This window comes from Erinaceus europaeus, chromosome 4 (genome assembly GCF_950295315.1).
Source record: "Erinaceus europaeus chromosome 4, mEriEur2.1, whole genome shotgun sequence".
In the NCBI taxonomy this organism is placed as follows: domain Eukaryota; kingdom Metazoa; phylum Chordata; class Mammalia; order Eulipotyphla; family Erinaceidae; genus Erinaceus; species Erinaceus europaeus.
The window spans coordinates 25,227,656-25,241,915 of record NC_080165.1 but is presented as its reverse complement, the minus strand read 5'-3'; the positions used below and the strand labels follow the sequence as shown (position 1 = coordinate 25,241,915).

The 14,260-nt window shown below is 43.5% G+C and overlaps 2 protein-coding genes across 3 annotated transcripts in view; one reads left to right on the top strand and one right to left on the bottom strand.

Annotated features, from left to right (window-relative positions):
- The window catches only part of TNFRSF13C (TNF receptor superfamily member 13C), a 328,540-nt gene that overhangs the window by 197,147 nt on the left and 117,133 nt on the right, over positions 1-14,260 (top strand). The window lies entirely within an intron of this gene.
- The window catches only part of MEI1 (meiotic double-stranded break formation protein 1), a 97,817-nt gene that overhangs the window by 71,144 nt on the left and 12,413 nt on the right, over positions 1-14,260 (bottom strand). For both annotated transcript variants that reach the window (XM_060189045.1, XM_060189046.1), the window contains exons 5-11: positions 11,428-11,533; positions 10,736-10,939; positions 9,198-9,328; positions 7,791-7,905; positions 6,557-6,673; positions 4,478-4,577; positions 4,220-4,354 (exon numbers count right to left, since the gene is read on the bottom strand). In XM_060189045.1, coding sequence (XP_060045028.1) covers positions 4,220-4,354; positions 4,478-4,577; positions 6,557-6,673; positions 7,791-7,905; positions 9,198-9,328; positions 10,736-10,939; positions 11,428-11,533 — 908 coding nt within the window. The remainder of the gene's footprint in view (positions 1-4,219; positions 4,355-4,477; positions 4,578-6,556; positions 6,674-7,790; positions 7,906-9,197; positions 9,329-10,735; positions 10,940-11,427; positions 11,534-14,260) is intronic.

Genomic DNA, 14,260 nt, shown 5'->3' with positions numbered 1-14,260 from the left:
CAATGCTCTGGTTAAAAAGAAAAAGAAAAAGAATGGTAAGGAAAGGGATTAAGGTTGGCACACCTAGGAGTGTGCACATGTGTGCACACGTGTGAATACCCAGGTTCAAGTCCCCATCCCTACCTGCAAGCTTCAAGAGTGGTGGCACAGTGCAGCATGTATCTTTCCTTCTGTCTCTGTATCTCTCTCTCTCACCCTCTATCAAAAATTATAAATTATTATAAATAAATAAATATCAGGAGCAGTGGTACCAAGCTCCAGTGATAAGCCTGGTGATAAAGGAGAAAAAATGTCAGGAAATATAGAGAAGACAAAATAATATGAGGTAAGTTTCTATTTTTCTTATTGGATAAGCCAATGAGAATATTCTAAACTGACGTACATACTGTAAGCACAGTGTTTAGATTTAGAGACACATCACAAGAGCTAAAGCCAAAATAAACTAAAATTAATTTCTTTACAGATAGGGTTAAAAGACTTCTTTTTATTCTCTGTATGTTTTATTTATTTACTTATTGCCTCCACTGTTATCACTGTAGGGGCTCAGTGCCTACACTATTGCTCCTGGTGGCTATTTTTCCATTTTATTGGATAAGACAGACAGAAAGTGAGAGAAGAGGGAAAGATAGACACCTGCAGACCTGCTTCACCACTTGTGAAGTGGGCCCCCTACAGGTGGGGAACAGGGGGGCGGTGTGTGCTCAAACCAGGGTCCTTGCTCAGGTCCTTGCACTTTACACTATGTGCGCTTAACCCAGTGAACTACCGCCTAGCCCCTATTTTTATTATTTGAATGTGTTACTTATTTATACTTTTAAAAGGGAAAGCAAAAAAAAAAAAAAGGTACGTAAATAAATATGGGTTTCCTCCATTACATTCCTACCAAGGAGCACTTAGTCTCGCCCTCCATTTTAACATCTTTCATTCACATATTCACTGCCTATTAGTAGCAAGGCAGATAGTGGTGAAAAAACTGGCACGGTTCCTGATCTCTTGACATATACATTCTAGTAGAAGACACAAAACAGATAGAGCTGGGAAAACAGTAAGCAGAATGTAAGTCTTTCATGCAAAAGTAACAGATGTGGTCTCTAGCCACATAAAGAGCAACACGGGCAGGGGCTGGGCGGTCGCACACTCAGTTAAGGACATAAATTAACCTGCAAGGACCCAGGCTCATGCACTCGCTCCCCACCTAGGAGGAGACACTTCACAAGCAGTGAAGCAGGTCTGTGGGCCCCCCCCCCTCTCTCTCTCCCTCTCCCTCTCCCTCTCTCCCTCCATCCCTCCCTCCCTAACTCCCTCCCTAACTCCCTGTCCTTTCTCCTTTCTCAATTTTTCTCCATCCTATCAAATTAGGGGGAAAAAAAAAAAGGCCTCTGGGAGCAGTGGATTTGTAGTGCCTGCACCAAGCCCCAGCAATAAGTCTGGTGGCAATTAAAAAACAAAACAAACAAAAAAGCAACAGAGAAAGAGACAAATAGAACTCCATAGATAATAGAATGATGTTTTGCTGTCACTCCCTCTCCCTCCTGCCTCCCTACCTTTCATTCATAGAAATATAAAGGAAGGGAGTCAGACGGTAGCGCAGCGGGTTAAGCACACGTGGCGCAAAGCACAAGGATCAGAGCAAGGATCCCGGTTCGAGCCCCCCGGCCCCCCACCTGCAGGGGAGTCGCTTCACAGGCGGTGAAGCAGGTCTGCAGGTGTCTGTCTTTTTCTCTCCCCCTCTGTCTTCCCCTCCTCTCTCCATTTCTCTCTGTCCTATCCAAAAACGACGACATCAATAAAAAACAATAATTACAACAATTAAAAAAAGAATAAATAAAAAAGAAATGTAAACTAGGCTGGAATAGTGCAGATGAAGAGTTGGGGGGCCTCCATTTTGTCGATAGCTAGCAGGCATATTTTAGTTATATTCCAAAGGGCCTGTGCCTATACTAGTTTTTTTATTTTTCTTTTTTCCCAAGCCTGAAACCTGGTGGTAGGAATTGTGTGGAGTTGTACCCCTTATCCTATGGTTTAGTCAATGTTTCCTTTTTATAAATAAAAAATATAAAACATTAAAAAAGAAAGAAATATAAAATAGGGAGTTGGGTGGTGGCACAGTGGGTTAAGCGCACATGGCGCAAAGTGCAAGGACTGGCGTAATGATCCCGGTTTGAGCCCGACTCCCCACCTGCACAGGGTCATTTCACAAGCGGTGAAGCAGGTCTGCAGGTGTCTATCTTTCTCTCCCCCCTCTGTCTTCCCCTCCTTTCCACATTTCTCTCTGTCCTATCCAACAATGATGACATCAATAATAACATCAATAGTAACTAAAACAATAATTAAAAAAAAAACAGGGTAACAAAAGGGAAAATAAATATTTTAAAAAAGAAATATAAAATAAATGGCCAAGGAGTTGACTCAACAGCAGAGTACATGCACAAGGTCCTGGGTTCAATCCGCAGCATTGCATAAATATATATTTTTAAAATATTTATTTTATTTATTTATTCCCTTTGTTGCCCTTATTGTTTTATTGTTGTAGTTATTATTGTTGTTGTCATTGTTGGATAGGACAGAGAGAAATGGAGAGAGGAGGGGAAGACAGAGAGGGGGAGAGAAAGACAGACATCTGCAGACCTGCTTCACCGCCTGTGAAGCAACTCCCCTGCAGGTGGGGAGCCGGGGCTCGAACCAGGATCCTTATGCCGGTCCTTGTGCTTTGTGCCACCTGCGCTTAACCCTCTGCTCTACAGCCCGACTCCCTGCATAAATATTTTTGAATGACTGGTTGAATCTGCCTTGCCATGCCTACTGCCAAGGGTCTAGTCCTGCTACCACGTGAGAGTGCCACAGCAGCAGGGGCAGCTCTGGCTCTATGGTTTCTCCCTCTCTCTCTATTTGAGAAAAATAGAAAAGCATCTCCAGAACAGTGAAGTCACACATGTTGTCATAAGTGGTGAAGCAGGTTTGCAGGTGTCTTTCTCTTCCTATCGGCCCCTCCCTCTCAACTTCTCTCTGTCCTCGAGAGAAAAAAAAAAAAAGGTTACCAGAAGCAGTGGGTTCATAGTGCCAGCACCAAGGCCCAATGACTAGAGGCAAAAATTAATATATGAATAAATAAATACTAAGGTGAAATTTAATTCCAAATGAAAAATATAAAATCAGAAATAAAACTCAAGGAATACGAATAGGGCAGGGTGCATGCCCAGTCATGCATGTGACCCAGGTTGGAGCCCTGGCATTCCATGCCACACACTGGGGACACTTTGCTGCTATAGTGTCTCTCCTCCTCTCTACCTCAGTTTGAATGAAAAGTTAGCCTGGCAAGGTAAGAATGAGGTCTCAGCTTATTAAATAGATAGAGGAGATAAAAGAAAGAGGGAAGGAAAGGGAGGAAAAGAGGAAAGGAGGAAATAAGGAAGGAAGGAATTCAATAGAAGTGTTGAAGCATAAAGATGAGAAAATCGCCCAGAAGTTGAATAAATAGCTCACCCAGTAGGGGGGCATCTTGCCATAAGTGTGGCCCAGGTTAAAACCCTGGCGTGATGCAGTTAAAGCACAGGCACCAAGGGAAGGTCCAGTGCTTTAGTGTTTCTCCTCTGTCTTTTGTCTCTCTGAGTGAAAAAAACATAGATTTAAGAGGGCCTGATGATAGCTCAGCCAATAAATATACACTTTACCGCTTCACTGAGGACCGGGGTTTGAGACCCCAACTCCCGCACATGCACATGAACACCTGAACAGGGGAAGGAAGCTTCACGAGTGGTGAAGTAGTGCTGTGGTGTCTCTCCTTTTCTATCTTTCTCCCTCTATCAAAAACAAAAAGAGGAATCTGCCAGGAGTGGTGGAATCATGCAGACGTGAAGTCTCCGCAATAACTCTCACGGCAAAGCAAGAAACGAGAAGGGAAGAGAAAGACGGAGAGGAAAGGCAAGGCAAGATCAGCCCAAGAACGATGAAATCACACATTCACAAGGTAAATGCCTCCTCAGATACACAAAGTAAGATTTCTTAGATACACAAAAAAGAAGGAAAAAACCAAAAGCTAGTGCACAATGACAAAAATATTTTTTTAAAAAAAAACCCTCTCAGTAAACCCAGAGAAGCAGGTGACCAGTCAATCCGGGATGTACAGCATGTGAATGGCAGTTCCAGAAATAGACAACAGAGGAAAACTTCCTTTAATAAGCCTCGGAGATGAAACGCTCAGCCTGTCTAGGTCTCTCACCTCAGAAAGGCAGAAGTGGCCTTCACTGCCTCAGCAGCCACCCCCAGCACAGGGCTGCTCACTGCCTCTTGGAGGGCACGGCTAGCATCTCCACACATGGCTGAGCTTGTGAACAGCTTAATCTCCTCTGGCTGCCTGAGAAATGATAAATAAGGAAATGAGTGGGTGAGCGCCCATCACTGATCCCATCAGAAATAAACACTTCTTTCCTTTTCCAGTTTGCCACCTCCAGGCTTGCTGCTCCACTGCTCTGCTCACCGAGTCAGGATCTCCGCAAAGAGCAGCAGGCCTTGTTTGTGCAGCTCCATGTTGTTTGTCTTCAGGCTTCTCTGTAGGCTCCTCACTACCGACTCAATTCCTGCCTCCAGATGAGAGCAGAGGTCAGTGTTTTGTAATTCCTTCACAACCTGCCCAGGAGAAGTCAAGAGCCTCTGAACAGCCCACACTGGCTGGAAGTTCCTCAAGGATGGCCCTCACAAAGTTGAGCTCACGTGGCCGGGTGGTGTGATCTGAGGGAAGGCCTATCTGATTCATTCGTCTCCCTGAAGCCCCGCACGAGCCCTGGTACTCAAGATATGTAGTAAAAAGTCTACTGAAGGAGATGCATCTTCTCTACTAGACACACTCCTATTCTTCCTCGAAGAAGCAGATGAGACATCCCTTCCTGTAAGAACCTTTTTTAAAAAATTTATTTACTTATTTTCCCTTTTGTTGCCCATGTTTTTTATTGTTGTTGTAATTATTGTTGTTGTTATTGATGTCATCATTGTTGGATAGGACAGAGAAAAATGGAGAGAGGAGGGAAAGACAGAGAGGGGGAGAGAGAGACACCTGCAGACCTGCTTCACCGCCTATGAAGTGACTCCCCTGCAGGTGGGGAGCCGGGGGCTCGAACCAGGATCCTTACACTGGTCCTTGTACTTTGCGCCACATGCATTTAACCTGCTGCGCTACCGCCCAACTCCCAAGAAACTTTTCAAGATCCACTCTGGCAGAGCTGCTCAATTCACATTGTTTCTCTCTCTCCTTCCAGAAAGTAGTGATTCCTTGACACGCATCTCTAATTCTCTAGGTCCCATCCTGTTGTCTAGGAACATAGTATGAGGTGAGTGACACAATATTCTCAGTCTAAAAATACAGATGTGATATAAAAACTCCCAGTCAGGGCTGAGAGAGAGTTCACCCTATAGAGCATACACTTCATTATGTGTGAGGACCTGGGTTCAAGCCCCTCACTACCACGTGCAAGCTTATGCAAAGGAGAAGCTTCACCAGCACATGATCTGTGCTGTGGTCTCTCCTCCCTCTCCCTCTATTTTCCTGTCTCTCACCCTCTATCTGGAAGAAGGAAAAAGTGCACCAGGAACAGTGGAATTGCACAGGTATTGAATCTTAGCAGCAAAATAAATAAATAAATAAGAACAACAATCAAGGAAGGTATCACTGAGAGTGAAGAGAAAAGGGCATTTTTAAAAAAACAGAAAGGATGGGAATCGGGCGATAATGCAGCGGTTAAGCGCACGTGGTGCAAAGCACAAGGACCGGTGTAAGGATCCCAGTTCGAGTCCCCGGCTCCCCACCTGCAGGAGAGTTGCTTCATAGGTGGTGAAGCAGGTCTGCAGGTGTCTATCTTTCTCTCCCTCTCTGTCTTCCCCTCCTTTCTCCATTTCTCTCTGTCCTATCCAACAATGATGGCATCAATAACAACAATAATAATAACTACAACAGTAAAACAAGAAGGGCAACAAAAGGGAATAAAAAATAAGTATCTTTTTTTAAAAAAACAGAAAGGTGGCGTATTGCACCAAAGTAAAAGACTCTGGGGTGGGTGGGTGGAGAGAATACAGATCCAAGAAGGATGACAGAGGACCTAGTGGGGGTTGTATTGTTATATGGAAAACTGGGAAATGTTATGCATGTACAAACTATTGTATTTACTGTTGAATGTAAAACATTAATTCCCCAATAAAGAAATAAAAAAAAAACGGAAAGGGTAAATCAACAAAACTAGTGGATGAACAGATCCCTGGGGCAGAGGAAAGCACTAAATACAAGGCTGAGTAAAACTTAAACTTATTTTTAAGGTACAAAAGGAACTTACAGAGAGAGAAAATTTATACATCTCTGTTAATTAGTAAAAAAAAAAAAAAAAAAACTATTTGATCATCATTGCTTGCACATCACTGCACTGGTTACGAGTTTGAGCTGTGGAAACAACCAGTCTCAGTATGCCCTCCAAGGCATCACTATCACTTAGTCCTCAGCACCGCTGCCGATACCCAACTCCAAAGCACTGTCCACCCAACCCAGAGTTTGTCCAGGACTCCTACTACCAACCATACACTGTGTGACACTTGGAAAAGAAGAGTGGTTCTTCTGCCAAAAGTATTAAGCAGCTGTAGCTGGACCAGACAAGCACTTCACTGGAAGAAGAAAGATGCTCAAAGAGGAACTCTAGGGAAGGAGAAAGAAAAAAGAAAAAAAAATCCAGAAATAGCTGAGTGATCTTGATTTCCCAGCCTCCCCCCACCCCCAATCCCTTAAGTAATATCAGGGACTTGGATACACGCAGCATTTCACTTTTGGGGTTTTTTATTTGTTTGTTTGTTTTCCTCCAAGGTTATCTCTGGGGCTTGGTGCCAACACTACGAATCCACTGGTCTTGGCAGCCATTTTTCAGTTTTTATTGGCTAGGACAGAGAGAAATTGAGAGGGAGACGGAAATAGAGAGACACCTGCAGGCCTGCTTCACCACTTGTGAAGTGACCCTCCCTGCAGGTGGGGAGCCGGGGGCTCTACCCGGGATCTTCGGCGCTGGTCCTTGTGCTTCATACTGTGAGCACTTAAACCACTACCTGGCTCCCAACATATTTCACTTCTGTTACTTTATCTGTTCATCAACCCTCTCCAAGGGACATGATCAATAATTCACATGTAAACCTAAAAAGAGTCCGTAGGATTATGGTCTTTTAATGTTTGTCTTTTAAAAGATGAGGAAACTGAGGCCTAGAAAGAAGGGAGAGGTAGAAAAAGAATTCAGGTTCCTAATTCTGTTTAGCAGCAGGATGAAAATATAGTTCTTAGATCCAGAGGGGTTGGACTTTACGTCACTTCTCTGCCAGTGACCAGCTTTGTTGATTTCAACCAGTTTCCCTCTTCTGATCCTTGTCTCCCGTATCCATTAAACAGTGAAGATGAGTGCCTATATGTGGCAACATTACAATCCATTCAGGGCTTATCCTGGCTCATAACAAACCCTAGAGAAAATGAGTTCCCTTGTCTTCCTAGTCTTTCTGCCACCCCTCCCACAAGAATTTATTCTGAGAGGGTCATTCAAATGACCAAGACTAGTAACAAATGACTCAAGGTCATATAATAAATCTGTAGTAAGAGGATTCAGGCATTATGAAGCCTACTTCCTAGAGTGTCAGATACAACTGAATTTCCACCAACTCACTCCTCCAAGATGAGATATCAAGGAACCCCTGAAAAGACTGCTTCTATGTCTGCTACTGTGACCTAATCTCCATTCAGAACACTGGTCCTCAGAGGGGAGGATTAGGAGCCCTACCTGGGATGTCAGCATGGATGAAGGCTGGGGCATGCTTCCTTGGGCAGTGGACTAGCACCGCTGTTATACAGTGAGTACTGGTCACCTGCAGAGTCTCATCTCTAGAGAGGAGAAGCTGGAGAAATAGGCAGGTATGAGAATTTGGACTCAATCTCTATCACCCAAAAAATAAGTAAATAAATAATTCATGACTAAAAAGCAGCCTACTGGGGGATTGGAGCTATAGCTCACCAGGTAGAGAATATTCCTTGCCAAGCACACAGGCTCGGGTTCGAATCCCATACTACCTGGGTGGTGCTATAGCAATGCAGTGCTACTGTGTGTCTCTCTCTCCATATACATGTATGCATATACACATTCATATACATATATGAATGAAAAAGAGACCAAGAGAGATAAAATTGCATATGGGGGCGAGGGTAGATGGCATAATGGTTATGCAAAGAGACTCTCATGCCTGAGGCTTCGAAGTCCCAGATTCAATCCCCCCGCACCACAATAAGCCAGAGCTGTGCAGTGCTCTGGTATTTCTCTCTGTGTCTTTCTCTCTCTGCATCTCTCTCAAAAATAAAATAAACAGGGAGTCGGGCGGTAGTGTAGGGGGTTAAGCACAGGTGGCGCAAAGCACAAGGACCAGCTTAAGGATCCCGGTTCAAGCCCCCGGCTCCCCACCTGCAGAGGTGTCGCTTCACAGGCAGTGAAGCAGGTCTGCAGGTGTCTTGTCTTTCTCTCCCCCTCTCTGTCTTCCCCTCCTCTCTCCATTTCTCTCTGTCCTATCCAAAAATGACATCAACAACAACAACAATAACTACAACAATGATAAAATAACAAGGGCAACAAAAGGGTAAAAAATAGCCTCCAGGAGGAGTGGATTCATGGTGTAGGCATCGAGCCCCAGTAATAACCCAGGAGGCAAAAAATAAAAGAAAGGGAAGAAATAGAAAGAAGAAGAAAGAGAGAGAGAAGGGAGGAAAACAGACAGAAAGATACACACACACACACACACTGGAGTCATGAGGTAGCTCAGCAATTAGCACATATTCCTTATTGTGTCTCAGGCCCTGGATTCAATCCCCAAACAACATGGAAGCACCAGACAGCACCAGAGGACCTCCAGGGATGAAGGAGCAGCGCACTGCTACCTCTTCCCGCTCTCCTTACTTCCCCTAAGTATGTGGGATAAAGAAATTGGGCCAGGAAGACTGCATGGAGGAGTTGAGCATGTACAAGCTCCCCAGTTTGTTCCCCAAGACTGCCTAGAAATTAAATTAGAAAAAGAGATACCCACATTGAGCCCTCTAATAGGGTACCCTATAGTTAGAAGGAATGATAGATGTGGACAAGGCCAGGAGGCATTCCAGTTCTCTTGTTACTAGACCTAGAAACCAGGACTCACAAGACAACCACCTTTTTGAGTACCAGAGGTAGAGAGCTCTCTTCTGGGCTTCCATCATCACTCTCAGCACTTTCTGCCAGTGCAGACTTGTTCATAATCATGGACACAAAAAGATCATACTTCAGCAACTGCCTTAGCAAACCTAGGAAACAAAGGAGTTGAGAAATGAGGCAAGAGGAGCACCGACACCAGAGTACATGCAGACATACTCTAGAAACTTCATGTCTCCAGAAATATCCCCAAGTGTTTTCATTTATTTGCTGCCACTGCAAATGAGACTGTTTCCTTAATATTTCTCAGACAGCTGATTGCTAGTGTATAGAAATAAATGATTTTTATTATCTTTATTTATTGGATAGAGAAAGCCAGAAATCCAGAGGGAAGTGGGTGATAGAGAGGGAGAAAAACAGAGAGACACCTGCAACACTGCTTCACCATTTGCAAACTTTCTCCCTGCAGATGGGGAATGGGGGCTCGAACCCACGTCCTTGTGTATTATAACATGTACACTCAACCAGGTGCACCACCACCCGGCCCCAGTAAGTAACATCATAATAATGAAAATTGTATCCAAAGCTATATATAGACTTAATGCAATCCCCATCAAGGGTGTCACCCATTATTTTTAAGAGAATGAAACAAAAGCTATAAAGTTGCTGTATCCTGCAGCTTTACTGAATCTGTTCTAATATTTTTTGTGAAATCTTTTAGGACTTTCTACATGTAAGTTGACGACATCTGTAAATAGATCATCTTCCTTTCTGCTTTGGGTGTCTTTTATTTCTTCTCCTAGCTGAATTGTTCTTGATAGTACTTCTAGTACTCTATTAAATTGAATCTCACCTTCTGCTATGATAGCACTTTCCACCTAGAACTCGAATTGTCCACCTCTGTATCCCACTCTAGCCTATGAACTCTGTCAGACTAGAGCTTGAGTTTGATCTTCTCTATGACCCCAGCATCCAGCACATGGTCTGGCCCAGAATGAACACTAACTGTATGTAGTTGGACTGGTCATAAGAGAGCTCTTGGCTAAAATGTGAGAAGAAACTATTGGCACGACATTTCCCTGTAACTCCTACTCTGGATCTACCCAGTTACTAGTCCATTTGCTTATGGAAGGAAATGGCAGAAGAGACTGGAGGGACTAACTGGAGCTCCTAAAAACTTCAAATAACAAACACAGAAATCTAAATATTACCTGGGGAGGTCACAGGAAGCCACAGATTATTTTCCAAATAGCAAACGGACAGGATATAATGTGCAATGTGCAAAGGACAGGATGTACTAGGCCAAGCATTAAAGACCAGAAGTGGAAAAAATTCTATCCTACTTTTACTCCTCACCTCCTCCTAAAGGCAAGGAATGCTCTTAGAATGTTACGGCTCTAAGCATCTTTCATGGAGTCTGTGCATTTTTTCTCCATGGCCTCTACTCTTTGCAAAGTATTAAACTTCGCCCCCACACATACTCAAGTAGCCAATACCTTATATTCTCAAGAAGACTTCCAAAGCCTCTGTATTTTTGTCTTTGCAGTTCTGTCTCTTACCCAAGCAGTTGATCTGAAGCTCCTTTATCTGGGCACCATTCAGGATAGAAAGGAAGATGGGACATAGCTTCTCTCGTAAATGGCCTGATAGCATCTCAGCCGCCATTGGTGAGGAGTATAGTTTCCCATAGAGGTAACAGACAGAAGCTTGAACCCCCTCATTGGGGTATACTAAGCCCCTCAATAGATGCTCCATCAGGTCACCTGTGGAGAAAACAACCAAGAGGCCAGAGAAACCTCACAATGTCAAGTTCTATATTAGACTCCAAGCTGTTACCTCCAATAGGATAGCTTCCTATAATCCCCACAGTGAATACTTTCTGGAAACTTACAAGGGAAAACCAAGGCTCAGAGAACTGATTTACCCTTAGGTAAATCCTCTGTGTGTTATTTGTTCACTTTTTACAGATCAGGAAAAATGTGTTTCTACTCCAAAATTAACTCATCATCACACACAAACTTTTTTTTTAAAGCTTAATTAGTTTGTGTTAGAAGACTAGAAATAGCCCAAGACCAGAGTTAAAAAGCTCACTTTCTCAAACTGGCCAACACAGAGCACGTTTTGCAGCTGGGAAAACGAGGCAAGGAAAGTCATGACTTCCCAGATACACCTGATGAATGGACAACCCACGAGCAAGTGTCATCAAAGCAGGTGAATGGGTAGTGGCAGCTCATCCCCACAAATCACTCACTGTGCTCCATTACAAGCTTGTCTGCCAGAGAAGGGGTGGCATCCACCAACTTGCCAAGAAGAGTCAGGGTGGCCAGGCTGTTTCTCATGGAGGGTAAGTTACACAGCTACAGAAAGCAAACACATTTCATTTTATAAATCAGAACAGGGCAGAACTTCCCATCAAAAATTATCTTTCCCTATCAACATCAACTGTTCTGCATCTCTCACCACAGCCTGTAATCAGTTTCTTTAGCTCAGTATCTCTCTCTCCTTGTGGACTGCAAAGTCCGAGGGGCAAGGACTGAGTCAACTCTACCCAGAGTCCTCAGTACTGAGCACAGGATGTATTTGTTAAACTGAATTAAAATAAGCCTGTTTGCCTCCTATACAGACAAAAACATCTGGAAAGTTGGGCATGTCATAAAAACATAAATGTTGGTTCTGTGGGGGAAAAAAATCACTATCATTACTATTACTGAGCATTTTCTACTTGCCAGGCACTGTTTGATGCTTTACAGGGAGAGTCAATATGATCTACTCCATCTTTCCTTCTGACTAGCTACAGCACTTTAGGCAAAACTCTTAAATCTTCTGGTAGGAAACAACACTGCCAATCTCATAAGGTTGTTGGAAGGTATGAATAAGATACTGCATATACCTGCAGGGGAGTCACTTCACAAGTGGAAAAGCAAGTCTGCAGGTGTCTGTCTCTTCCCCTCTGTCTTCCCTCCTCTCTTGATTTCTCTCTGTCCTATCCGACAACATCAATAACAACAAGAGCAACAAAAATGGGAAGGGGAATAAGAATTAAAAAGAACAGACATTAGGGAGCTGGGCAGTAGCACAGTGGGTTAAAAGCACATGGCGTGAAGCGCAAGGACCGGCTTAAGGATCCCGGTTCGAGCCCCCAGCTCCCCACCTGCAGGGGGGTAGCTTAACAGGCGGTGAAGCAGGCCTGCAGGTGTCTATCTTTCTCTCACCTCTCTGTCTTCCCCACCTCTCTCCATTTCTCTCTGTCCTATCCAGCAACAATAGCAACAACAACAATAATAATAATAACCACAACAATGATAAAACAACAAGGGCAACAAAAGGGAAAAAAAAACAGACATTAACAAATTGCCTCTAAGATTTAGTGAGAACTATGGCAGTTATCATTGGGACAGAACTTTAGTTGTGTGTGCAGTGTGTAACTACGTCCTGTAATCTTAAAATCTTGAAAATCATTATTAATCACAAATTAAAAACTGGCTTGGGGGTCAGGCAGTGGCATTCCCTATTAAGCACACACAGTACTAAGCGCAAGGACGCACGCAAGGATCTGAGTTCAAGCCCCTGCTCCCCACGAGCAGTAGAGCAAGTCTGCAGGTGTCTATCTCTTTCTCTCCCTCTCTATCTTGCCCTCCTCTGTCAATTTCTCTCTGTCCTGCTCATGAAAATGGAAACAAAATGGCCTGCAGGAACAGTGGACTCAGCATTGAGTCCCAGTGATAACTCTGGAGGCAAAAATAATAATAATAAAAATTTAAAAAATTAAATAAATGGCTTGTAGAGATACTGCATGTAAAGTTTGTTTGTTTGTTTGTTTGGTCTTTGTTGTTGTTGTTGTTGTTTGTTTTTTAACCAGAGCACTAGTCAGCTAGTTCTGGTTTATGGTAGTGCAGGGGATTGAAACTTGGAGCTAAAGGCATGAAAGTTTTTGCATATAAAGTTCTTTTTCTTTTTTTTAAAGAGTACATTTTTTTAAGATTTATTTTTAATTGTATTTATTATTGGATAGAGAGAGAATTATGGGGGGGGGATAGAGAGGTTAAGAAACAGAGACACCTACAGCCCTGTTTCACCACTTGTGAAGCTTTCCCCCATAGGTGGGGACCAGGGGCTTGAATCTGGACTTGGACCTTTGTGCATTGTAATGTGTGCACTTATTCAGGTGGCCACCACCTGGCACCCACATGGTAAGTTTTTGTTTATATTTTTTAATATTTATTTATTTATTCCCTTTTGTTGCCATTGTTGTTTTATTGTTGAAGTTATTATTGCTGTCATCGTTGTTGGATAGGACAGAGAGAAATGGAGAGAGGAGGGGAAGACAGAGAGGGGGAGAGAAAGATAGACACCTGCAGACCTGCTTCACCACTTGTGAAGCGACTCTCCTGCAGGTGGGGAGCTGGGGGCTCGAACTGGGATCTTTATGCCAGTCCTTGCGTTTTGCGCCACCTGCACTTAATCCACTGCGCTACCGCCTGACTCCATTATTTGTTTTTTTGTTTTTTGCTTCCAAGGTTATCACTGGGTTCGGTGCCTGCACTATGAACCCACTGCGCCTGAAGGACATCCTTTGTCCATTGTTGTTGCTGCTGCTGCTGCTGTTTAATAGGACAGAGAAAAGTCGAGAGAGGAGGGGAAGACAGAGAGGGGGAGAGAGAGATAGACACCTGCAGACCAGACCTAATTCACCATTTGTGAAGCAACCCCCTACAGGTGAGAAGCTGGGGGCTTAAACTGGGATTTTTGTGCCAGTCCTGGCACTTTGCACCAAGAGCACTTAACCTGGTGAGTTACCACCCGGCCTCCCGAATGTTAAGTTCTTAACACAGTGCCTACCAAATATGAAGTGCTCAGTAAGAGTTAAAAGATATCATCATAATAATTATAAGTGTTCATATGTAAATCCAAACTGATATTAATGTGCAGGTATTAAATTTACTCTTGATAGGTTTTTACCCTTAATGATTTTTTTTGCTACCAGAGTTATTGTTAGGGCTCAGTATCACCACAATTGAACCATGGCATACTGGGCATTTTTTCTGATAGAGACAGAAAGAAATTGAGAGGGAGAGAGTTTGAGA